The 12,177-nt window shown below is 33.6% G+C and overlaps 2 protein-coding genes across 2 annotated transcripts in view; both read right to left on the reverse strand.

The window, feature by feature from the left end:
- The window catches only part of LOC122031369 (amino acid transporter AVT1A-like), a 50,092-nt gene that overhangs the window by 2,261 nt on the left and 35,654 nt on the right, over positions 1-12,177 (reverse strand). The gene's annotated exons all lie outside the window — the stretch shown is intronic.
- On the reverse strand, positions 1,568-2,411 carry LOC122031368 (uncharacterized mitochondrial protein AtMg00810-like). The gene is made up of 2 exons (XM_042590487.1): positions 2,322-2,411; positions 1,568-1,942 (listed from the first exon to the last, which is right to left on the reverse strand). Exons 1-2 carry the CDS (start codon positions 2,409-2,411, stop codon positions 1,568-1,570), a joined length of 465 nt encoding a protein of 154 aa, XP_042446421.1.

Here is a 12,177-nt window from a genome sequence, read left to right on the forward strand (position 1 = left end):
CATCTTCAATCAAACATATTATTCACAATTACATTTTATGTACTGAACTAAAAATGTAACTGGTACAAGTGAATAAATGTCACAGATGTAAATCAATCTTAATCTTCATTTTTAGTTAGAATCTATTCATTCTAATCAGTCACTTTTCTAATTATGCTCCATAGACCGAATCATCCATAGCCAATACGAAACATGCTAAAGTAGCAAACACTGATCAAAACTTCAAGTAGACAGCTAAATAGTCACTTAGGATAAAAATGAGATTAACTTATAATCTCAAGGGTCTCACATAGTAGAGAAGCAGGGATCCATTCTCCTACTACCTTTCTTATTGCCATAGCACATGTGGTATAAATCACATGCTACGATATTATTCTCTTTACTAAAAAGAGCGCATGTTTTTTTCAAAATTTAACATCGTACAAATTTCGATCTAGACATACCTAATGTCTAATCCTAAATTCAACATATGAATTCCAATATGGCCTTAAGCAAATTCAGTAAATGGTGGGTGTATTTACTCTGATCATTATATAAATGATCTCATCTTGACACAATTATCAGGGCGACCTTAACTTACGAGTATGTCTCTATTCACAGCTACATAAGTTGTCCCATAAGCAACAGTTTTACCTCTATTTGTATTTAACAAATAGAGATGATTGTCCATGTGAGTGGACCAATCTCAATCTGCCAACATGCTTGTCGAGACTTTTATTCGAATGTAACAAAGATATATACACTGAATAGATCATACAAAGATATATATTTAATTAAATTTTAAACATGGAATGTACTGTTCATACATGGTTTAACAATCGTGTTATAAGAAAGTTTATTTCTTTTTCCTTTTTGATTTAATAAAATCAAAAACTTTCTCAAAACACACCTTCATCAAAATATTGTTCATCCCTTTTTCTTCTTGAATCGATTAAGATTCAATTGAATCGATTAAGATTCAATTGAATCGATTGATTAATCGATTAAAACGAATTCAATTGATTGATGAATCTACAATTTGGAAAAGATATCTACAACTTGATCTTGAGACTTTATGTATTCCACTTGCACCTCTTTTTTTATAATACACTCTCTGATATAGTGATAGCACGTATATATGTGCTTGCTTCTATTATGGAAGACTCGATTATTTGCTAGTGTTATTGTAGAATTGTTATCAACTCGAATCTTGGTTGCCTCTTCTTGTGGTAAACTTAGCTCCTTTAATAAATTTCTGAGCCAAATAGCATGATAAACACATGAAGTCGTAGCCACGTACTCCACTTCATAAGTAGAAAGTGTGATAATAGACTATTTCTTCGACATTCAAGTGAAAGTTGTATTTCCCATAAAGAACACAAATCCTATAGTACTATTTCTATAATCCATATCTCTACCCCAATCACTGACGTTATATCCTTTATGTTTGAAATTGTTAGATGATGAATAAAGCAACCCAAAATCCGTCGTACCTTTGATATAGCGCAAAATTCTCTTAACGATCTTAAAGTGGGTGGTAGTTGGAGCCTCTATATAACGACTAACAAGTCCAACAGCATAAAGGATATCAAATCTTGTGCACAACCTTCTTCAGTTGGAGATAACGACTATCCAAACTCTTGAAAAGTGTTGGATCAACTTTTTCTAGTTTATCATGCTTTGATAGCTTGACTCCGTATTCTACTGGGATATTTATAGGCTTACTATTATCCATCTTGAACTTTTTTAATATCTCTCTTGCATAACCTTCTTGTGAGTTGAAGATTCCAACTTCCCTTCGGTTCACTTCGATGCTCAGATAGTATGCCATAAGCCCAATTTCAGTCCTCTCAAATTCCTTAGTCATCGCTTCTTTGAATTTTCCAAACATAATTGGATTGCTTCCCATGAAGATCAAGTCATCAACATATAGGTAGACAATCAAAAAATCTTTATCCTTATTCTGAATGCATAGTGCATGTTCATAAGGACATTTCTATCCGGCTATTTCATGCCCTTGGTGCTAGCTTTAGCCCGTAGAGAGTCTTCTTTAATTTTAGAACTCTATCTTCAAGTCCTTTGACTTCATAACCTAATAGTTGTCGAATATAGACTACTTCTTCGAGAACTCTATTTAAGAAAGCAGATTTTACCTCCATTTGATGTATCTTCTAGTTATTTTGGACTGTTAAAGAAATGCTTAGTCTGACAGTTTCTAATCGAGCAACAGGAGCAAATACCTCATCATAGTCAATACCAGATCTTTGACTATAGTCTTTTACCACTAATCTTGCTTTATATATTTTAATTTCTCCTTTGGCATTCTTTTTTATTTTGTATACCCACTTTACACTAATCGCCTTATGTCCTTCAGGAAGTGGAGTTAACTCCCATGTACCATTCTTCTCGATGGCCTTGATTTCTTCATACATTGCATCTTTCTACTTTTTGCTCTTTATAGCTTCCTAGAAATCCATCGGCTCGCAATCGACAAAGAGACAAAATAAAATAATATTATCTTGATTCTCAGTTACCTCATAAAAGTCTCGTAAGCTTTTGAAGTGTAGTACTCTTTCCCTTGAAGTTGATGCAGATGAATTTTCTTAAGTACTTGAATTTGGTGTTACTGGTGGAGTAGTAGGCTCCTCCCTTGTTTGCCCCATCCTTGGTTGCTCCATATTTTCTTCTTTAAAGTATGGGAAGAAATTGTAATCTTCATCTTAAGATTTCCAATTCCATTCTCCTTCTTCAGTAAATATGATATCACGACTGATGATTGTCTTCTCAATATTTAGATTGTATAACTTATACCCTTTTGAATTTATGTTGTAGCCAATAAAGATGAACTTCTTGCTTTTATCATCCAACTTGCTTCTTTCTTCGTCAGGCACATGACCGTGGGCTATACTCCTAAAAATTTTCAGATGAGAAATCTCAGGCTTCCTTCCACTCCATGCGTCTTGTGGTGTCTTGCCCAACACACACTTCTTGTTAGTGATATGTTTGCTAAATATACTGCATATGCAACCACTTCTGCCTATAATTCTTTTGGCAGTTTCTTGCTTTTAAGCATGCTCCTTGCCATGTCAAGCATAGTTCTGTTCTTTCTTTCCGCCACTCCATTTTATTGAGGGGAACTGTCAGAGGTCTCCGTATTCCGTTGGGTTTACAAAATTCTTGAAATTTCTTTGAGGTAAACTCTCCTCCTCGATCAGATCATATAGCTTTTATCTCGAGTCTACTCTCCTTTTTCACAAGATCTTTAAATTTCTCGAACACTCCGAAGACCTCTGATTTTTGCTTCAAAAAATAGACCCATATTTTTCAAGAAAAATCATTTATGAAGAGAAGAAAATAATTACTCTTACCAAGTGAACTTGATTTTATCGGACCGCAAACATTTGTGTGTATAAGTTTAAGCGGCTTTTGGGCTCTTAAACTTGACTCATTTGAAAAACCTTTTCTGAAATGCTTCCCAAGTAGACATGTTTCACATAATTGGTCAGGATGTTTGATGCAAAGTAGTCCTCTCACCATCTCCATCTTTGAAAGCAATTCTAGTCCTCCAAAATTAAGATGCCCAAATCGAAGATGTTATAGACAATTGGAGTCTTTATAACAAGTTTTGAGACAATTGACAACATCATTTTGAATATTAAGCGAAAACATTCTTTTTCTTGACATTGACACCTTAGCAATTAAGCAACCAATATCATCTTTCAAGATGAGCATACTATCTTTTAGATGAATATCATATTCTTTTTCTAAGAGTTGCCCTAAGCTTAAGATGTTGCTCTTCATATTTGGCACAAAGAAAACATTCGAGATAAATTCATGTTTTCAATTTTTCAAACGGATGGGAATGTTACCTTTACCTTTCACCTTGATTTTTGATTCATCTCCAAAGAATACATTATCACCAACTGATTCATCAAGCACTACGAACATGTTTATTTTTCCACACATATGATTGTCTGCACTAGTATCAAGATACCACATTGTATCTTTACCTCTTTCATTATCTTTATATGCTAGTAGTAGGGTGTCGTCTTCTTCTTTTCTTTCGTCCATATAGTTTACTTTTTCATATACTTTATTCTTAGGCAATCTAGATTCTCTAGCATAATGCCCAAACTTGTTATAATTGTAGCACTTAACTTGAGATTTATCGTACCTCGAGTTTATGTATTCTCTTCCATGTCCTCTTCCACATCCTCTTATTGAATTTTATTCTCTTTCTTTGTTGTTATTGGAACCCCATCCTTGCTCATTAAAACAACCTCGTCCATATCCATGACCTCTTCTGCGTTGACTTCTATTGTTATTAAAGCTTTCATATTTCTTAGTTGGTTGAAGAGTCGTCTTAAGGAGTTGTTAAGTAATCTCTTCATTTATATTCTTCTTTTCTTCATGGGCTTGTAATAAACCCAAGAGTTGCTCTATCATCCTGCCTTGTAGATCATTGGTCTCTTCGATGATGATTATAATATTATTAAATATTGAATACAGTGATCAAAGAATTTTCTCATAGTTACTTCTTCTAGTTTCTCACCATTTCTCTTTAGTTGAATGGAAATATTAGAGACTCTAGAAAAATAATCAAATACCAACTCACCTTTTTTCATATGAAGAACATTAAATTGACTTCTTAATATTTGAAGACATACCTTTTTCACTTTTTCTTCTCTTTGATATGAGAATTGGAGTTTTTCCCATGCTTGATTGGCTGGAGTAGCACTTAGATTTTTCTCACAATCATCCTCATCTAAAGATTGATAAATGAGGAAGAGAGCCCTCTTGTCTCTCTTTCTTAAATATCTTAGACTATCTTTTTCAATCGGAGATAACGTCGAGTCATCACATGACTCAACATAGTCTTTCTCCATAACCTCCCAAACATTATGAGCTCCAAGAAACGTCTTCATCTTGATACTCCAATTATCATAATTGCTCGCCTTGGGCAAGGGAACTTGGAAGGGAGTTATACCTCCATTAGCTCTGATGCAATTTGTTAGAAGAGAAAAATTGTGGAAGAAAAAATTGCACTTTATGTGAAAGAGGAAAATAAGGAAATGAGAGCTTCAAAACTCTTGATTTCATTCACAAAGACTAACATATTTATAGGTCTATTACATAACTCAAATAACACCACTAACTCCATGTTTATCTCCCCACGAACTTCATTAATGCATCTACTGTTACCACTAATATCTCATCTATCCACTACTTGTCACCTCATCACCCACTAACTCCATCTTTATCAAAAACCGAGTTTAATTTTCAACAGCCTCAATCCCAAGAAGGTCATAGTCTTCTTTAATTAAAACACATTCATTTCCTTCTTCATTCCTTGTGATTTTCAAGCACCATCAGAAAGAAATTGACTGGGAGGAATTATATCTTTTGCTCTACAGTAAAAGTTTAGTTAATAGACCAAGATCAGCTAGAACACTTGACAACAAAGGTTGTAGACATTTTCGAATCAGATAGGGCAGCTTGGGAGATGATTGATGCTCAATTGCTAGCTCTAATCAGAAAGCACTTCGCCCTAGTCTTGTGAGCACCTTCCATTTTCTTGTCTCATGCTGCTAGTCTTGAACACATGCATGAGATTTGTATACTAGTGATATTTCTAGTTGTTATGAGGTGATTATTAGTCTATTTCATCTACGTCAAGCCAGCACATAGATGACTAACATATTGGTAGATTCAACACTCTCACTAACGACTTTAGAACTTGCTCCAATCCCATGAGATGTTCTAATTATGAAAGATTGTATTGGCAAGCCATTAATGTTATGTTCCTCAATATTTTGCATCCTGAGCTTGAATCTATTCCCTCAAAGTCTATTTCTTACAATGAGAATATTATTTGCTTCTTTTACTTGTGTTCCACTTTCTAAACTCATGTCCGATGATATACTCTTGGGTTCCAATCACACTCAAAGGATCTCGTGGAGGTAGTGGAGGAGATCGACAAAACCTTGGAGGTTATGGGAGAAGGAAAGGTAGAAATTTGGATATGTGAATGATGTGTGTTAGGCATTACATGGATATCCACCCAAGCATGCCTCATATATTGCTCAAATGACCCAGTCTAAACCACCTTCACTAGATAGACTCCTACAATTAAGCAATCAAGCTCTAACTCATCCATCAATGTTCCTACGTTTGCGTATTCTTGTTCACTTCAATTCAAGTTTCAAAATATCATTCAATGATCTAGTTTATTTCCTCTAAAAAATCATTATAACAAAGTTAAAATTTTATTGTACCCAACAACATTGATACTCGACACACTTTTGACATGTGTGTCTAAGTTGAATTTAGATATATTTTACTCATTTAATACTCTTGCACTTAAATTTTCTACTTTGAAAGTCAGAGTATATCAATTTGATAGTTGAATTAAAAATGAATTACTTACTTTTACATCAATGTGCTTCGAGATGAATTTAATGAACTTACTAGTTTAATCTTCTTTCATTTAATTACTTTTAGGATAGGTGTAGCAATTAGATAATTAATTAAATTGAAATTTTAGAAAAATAAGATACAAAAAAATTACATATTAGTTGAGTTCTTCTCTAAAAGATTCAACATGGGCATTAGTGGATTAAATGGCATAAGAGGGATTACTCATGTTAATCAGTGTGGAGTTTTGGTATTTTGTGAGAATGGTAAGTTTCAACCTTGCCCAACATGACACAAGATTTTAAAGCATGTTTCACTTACATGTTTGCAAGTGCTATGTTCACAACTTGCATTGTATCATCTAATTAGATTGTAGATTTAAGAGTTGTTGAGCATGTGCCTAGTAACATATCTTTCTTTTCTAGCCTTATTTCTATTGAGATAATGTTTCCTCTCTTATGGTTAGGTTTGACCCCAATGTTTCATGGTTTGATGATACGATTTGAGTTAAGAGTAAGGTTCAAAATCTTAAATCGTACCGAAGTTTTAGTCTTTGACTTGAACGATACTATTTGGGTATCATTCCCATGCTTCAATGCATGGTGTCGGTAATGGATTGGAGATGAAAATAGAAGGAAATGAAGCACCGGAAGGAGACATTATTTGTGCTAAACACTATTTTACATCTTGTACTATACAGGGTGAAACGATCAAAATATATCATTCTGGTAAATTATCGAAACTTGATACCACTCAACACATGCAATGATTCCTTCCTTTGCTTCATCTCCTTCCTCCTTCAACCTCCAATCTGTCATTGATACCATTCATTGGAGTATGACACGATATCTCCAAGGACCGAAACTACGACACAAGTCAAATTTTTGAACCTTAGTGCCGAGTGGTATCGAGTTTCAGTGACTTGCCGGAACAATATGTTTCAACCGTTTCGCTTTGCATAGTATGTGATTTCCAACCATGGTTAAGAGATTTAATGGTATGCATTCAATGTGCAGGATATCATGCAATTTAGAGATTGAAGATCAGGCTTGGATGAAAAACTTTATGGATTGAGTGTTAAGCAGTGATGAGCTTCAAACTTGAGGTTAGTTAAGCTCGAAGAAAGAACTATGTTGATGCGTGGCAGTAATTCTAGGTATTGAAAGTTATAGCGGATCAATGTTGACCTAAGACTAAGCAAGTGGAAGTCTTGATAGGTTGTAGTTGGCTAGATACTAGGTGATGGATGAAGTCCTGGAGAAATGATCTATAGGCACTGGAAGTCCCGAAGGTGAGGAGTTTATAGGCATGGGAAGACTTGGTACATTGAGGTCAACCAAATAAAATCCTTGTAAGTCGAGGTCAACTTGTACTAAGAAGATGAGGAAATTTCAAAGACATGGGTCTCTTGGCATGACACAGATCCAATCTTAGAGTGGTTGGAATTAAAGTGCCAGTATAATGATGAAGTATAGTAGGTGAATGATGAACCCAAATCATAAAGTTGTAGTTTAGTCATATTTAAGCTTTATATTAATCGACTGATATGGAGTCAACTAATAGTAGAGTCAGGTAATAAGACTAGGGAGTTCTTAAGAACCCCCAAACCACAAGTTATTTAAGGATTTATGATTTTAGGCGGTTGATCAATAAGGATATTAGTCAACTTAAGTTAAAATGCACACAAACAGAAGTTTCTATTCGAACGACTAGTCAACTGATTCTAAAATAGGAAACAAGAAAGATATAGTAACAGTCGAATTTTGAGTCACTATAGTGGAGTAGTCAACTAGAGGATAGAGCAACTGTAAAGTTATTGCCGTGTGACCTATAGGTCATGGGTTCAAGTCTTGGAAACAACATCTTGCAAAGCAGGATAAGACTGCGTACAATAGTCTATACCTAGGACCCTGCATTGGCGAGAAATTCATGTATCGAGCTGTCCATTTTTTATAGTGGAGTAGTCGACTAGAGAATAGAGTAATCAACTGATCAATAGATTCCAAACTTTAGTGGAAGCTCATAAAAGCAGGTTTCAAGGAGGATTTTGGGCTAATCATTCTTAGGGGTTCCTGGCCAAGTGTTGTTGAATTCCTAAGCCTTCAATGAGCAATCTAAAGAAAGATAAAGCAAGCAAAGCAAAAAATTTAATGTAAAGTTTACTTGTATTTTTTTCATTCTCGTTTGTACTTTTATTTTCTTGTATTATTGTAAGAATATGTCATTATAAAAGGTTTTTCCACCTTTGAAAGATATTTGAAGAGGAGAAAAGATAGTGGTGATTCCCAAAGTGATTCACCAACGAATCATAGACTGTGGAGTAGGAACGGGATTCCAAATCACGTAAATCTTCATATAGTTGGTAGTATTCTTACTCGTGTTTGTGTTTTGAATTAAGTTTTATATATTTTGTATATTCTTTTGTGCTAACTCGAATTGATGAACATGAACAAATAACAATGAGTGTCTTTTCAACCCCCCCCCCCCCCCCCCCCTAGTGGCTTCACGACTCCTAACATATCCAAGGGACTAAAAGGCCTAGCAAGGTCAATTCTAGGGTGGTCGATAATGAGGTGAACTGAACATGAACAAATAAGAATGAGTGTCTTTTCAAGCAGATTTAATTGTTGACGAATAGTCAATGGACTTAAGAGTTGATTGCACGGAAATGTTTAAAGAACAAAAAAAATTCTCGAGTGCCAATCAATTTTTTTGTAAGTTTTTCCAATTAACTAAAAGTTTGAGTAATCGACTAGAAGAAACTTTTAGACGATTGCCTAGAAAGTTATTGGTTGTTCAATGACCCTGGTTAGTCGACTAGGGGTGTTTCAAGTTGATTAAAGGTGAAAAATTAGAGTCGTTAAAGTTATTTCTTATGTATTTGAGCTAATTATGTGTTTCATGAAGATGTACTAAATTATTCACTAATCCTATGTATTCCCATGCTCAAAACTTCACCCTTGGAACGTTTAAGGCTCAACTCAAGCACCTTAGTAATCTTCTTTTACTTTAGCTTTGTGTTTCTTTCTTATTGAGAGAAGTCAATTCAATGTAAAGCATCCCAACTAAGACTGTAAAGAGATTTACCCCATTATCGTTTATTAAGAGATGGGTATACAGAACCTTTGCAAGAGTGATGGACACGTCATAGATCATGGATTAGGAGCAGGGAGCAAGGTTCTAAACCACATTAAATCTTGTTGATTGGGTTGTGTGTTTATGATTTTATTATTTCTATTACATACTCTTGACACAAATTAACATATACAAGTACCCTGTACTACTAACCAGTTTAAATTTTCTTTGTTCTTGTAAGAGAATTTTGATTAGGTAAACCACCTATTCACCTGCTCCCCCTCTAGCTAGGGTTAAGTAAGCCATCTACTGATCTATAGTTTCAACTGAGAATTAAAACCCTTACTCAAAATGAGACTAATAGTCGAACCCACCTAGCGGGGTAAAGCTTAGTCATTGTACTCAAAATGATACTAATATCACAATTGAGGTTTAAAAACTTTGTCAATACTCTTATTTAATGGTGGTTTATTTGTTATTTAATAGTGGATTAAAAACTTTGTACAATGTTACAAAGTGATACAAATTAACATTTAACCATTAAAATTTCATAATCATTTACAATAACAACAGTTAAATCTTATCCTACTAGATAAAGTCAACTATATGAATCCTTCTACATCGTTGAGTTCTATCCCTACTATATCATAATCTATACTTAAATAAATTTTATTTTATTTTATTATTACTAACCAAGTCTTTTTTGGTATTCCTCGTTTGATGTACATATTTTTCATAATTATTTAATAAAAAAATTAGTAAATACTTCATTTGGGCTTCACAATTACTATGACATTTCTAGTTTTCTATTCATAACTTGAAAATCAATTCTCCTTTAAATTCAGCTCCTTAAGAAATGTTGTATTCTTCATTGAAACTATTTTATTCTCATCGGCAAAATAACTGCGTAACCTCATCTTGAAATATCATCTAAACTACGGAGCTTCTAATGTATTCTCTTTTCATAAGATTGTTTTTCATGAAAGTACTTCAATATAATTGACACAAGGATACTAACTAGGGCACATAAGGCAAGTTAGTTTAGGTACAAAAGCCTTAGTTTACTTTTTCCCTTGAGAAACCTCTTTTGCCTTATGAAAAAATAATAAAACAAAAAAATAAAAAAGAATTGAAGAAGAAAGTTAAGTGATGGTAAATTGATTTATATGATTAAGATATTCTAGCAAGAGTAACCTATGTGCTATGGTAAGTATAACCTAATGGCAAAGCTAGAAAAAACTTTGAATGGGTGAAAACATATATTATGAATAAAAATTAACAATTAAATTATATTTTTCTAAGATTGAATAGGATTTGTATCAATATGATACAATAAATCGGGTCAAGGATGGATCTAATTCAACTGATTTAATTGGTTTAGTTAAACTAACAAAATTAACTAGATGGATTAAATTGATTCAATAGATCATCTTAAATGATCAAGTCTTTTCAGTTTAATTGATGGGATGGATTTGATTATCTTGATTTTATCATTTATCTTTAATTAATTGTCAGACTGATAGATTATGGTAGATAATGGTTCTTCTATAAAGAAAAATGTAACTACAAAAATCACTAAAGTAAAAATAAATCAATCAATAAATAAAAATATATTTAAATTTCTAATTGCTTGATTATTAAAATTAGTGAAGGGGAGCCTTGGCGCAACGGTAAAGTTGTTGTCATGTGACCAAAATGTCACGGATTCGAATCCTTGAAACAACCTCTTGCAAAAAGCAGGGTAAGACTGTGTACAATGGATCCTTCCCCGGGACTCCGCATGGTGGGAGCTTCGTGTTATTAAAATTAGTCGTTTGGGAGATAAATAAATTTGAATTGTAGAATGTATTATTTATATCATTATGATTAATCAATTTGTATGTTATATACAACAAATTTGCATGGCATGGTATTATCATCTTTATGTTGTGTCATTTTTGTTAAGTAGGTGGTATGGATGCCCTAGTAAAATAGTTTGATATATAAGATAAATTTAACCCAAACCTAATTATTGGCAAGATGATTGTTTGTACCAAAAGCTTAAATTGTTATACAAGTGACCAATTTGTCCATTAACAATTTTAAAATTCACAACCATATAAAGAAATATCAATATAGTCATAAAAACCTAATACGGGTACCAACGTGCCCTCTCATAAAACAATTAGAAATTTTGGACACTAAGAAATATCAATATAGTTCATAAAAAATCAAATACAAGTGCTGCTAACGTGCCCTCTCATAGAACAAATGGAAATTTTAGGAGACTACAAACTCTTCATCAGGTTAGGAAACTCATGTCGGCCTACTTAGTATCAACTCAATTCCATTCTATAACCTACTTAATATCCATTTAGTTCAGATTTTTTTTCTGATGATTTCTTGCAAAATAATATTGGGAGCCTGCTAGAACTAGCAAAGATTGCTTTGATGTCTAAAACAGAACTTAATCAGATGGGAGCAAAGGAAGTTCAACTAGGATAGCAGGAAATGGTCCGGACTCCAAAAATTCTCTGAACTTGACGTTGATTGGATTTTCCAAGCCAGCCTCTAGAGCAGATAGGGTTGGATAGCTTTTATTTGGACATCCCTAGACTGGTTTTGGTATAATAGTAAAAATCTAGATGAAGTAAAAAAAAGTCAAGGTCATCCTATGGTGACTGTATTTTGGAAATGTAACAAGGGCCAAAAAAAATAGCACCTTTATGG

The sequence above is a fragment of the Zingiber officinale genome, chromosome 11A, assembly GCF_018446385.1.
Source record: "Zingiber officinale cultivar Zhangliang chromosome 11A, Zo_v1.1, whole genome shotgun sequence".
In the NCBI taxonomy this organism is placed as follows: domain Eukaryota; kingdom Viridiplantae; phylum Streptophyta; class Magnoliopsida; order Zingiberales; family Zingiberaceae; genus Zingiber; species Zingiber officinale.

Bases quoted from the DNA above. Each gene is read 5' to 3' on its own strand.
- LOC122031368 (XM_042590487.1), bottom strand. From the start codon at position 2,411: ATGTATGAAGAAATCAAGGCCATCGAGAAGAATGGTACATGGGAGTTA. The intron at 1,943-2,321 runs GTATACAAAATA...CTATGCATTCAG, and splicing joins AGGCGATTAGTGTAAAGTGG to AATAAGGATAAAGATTTTTT.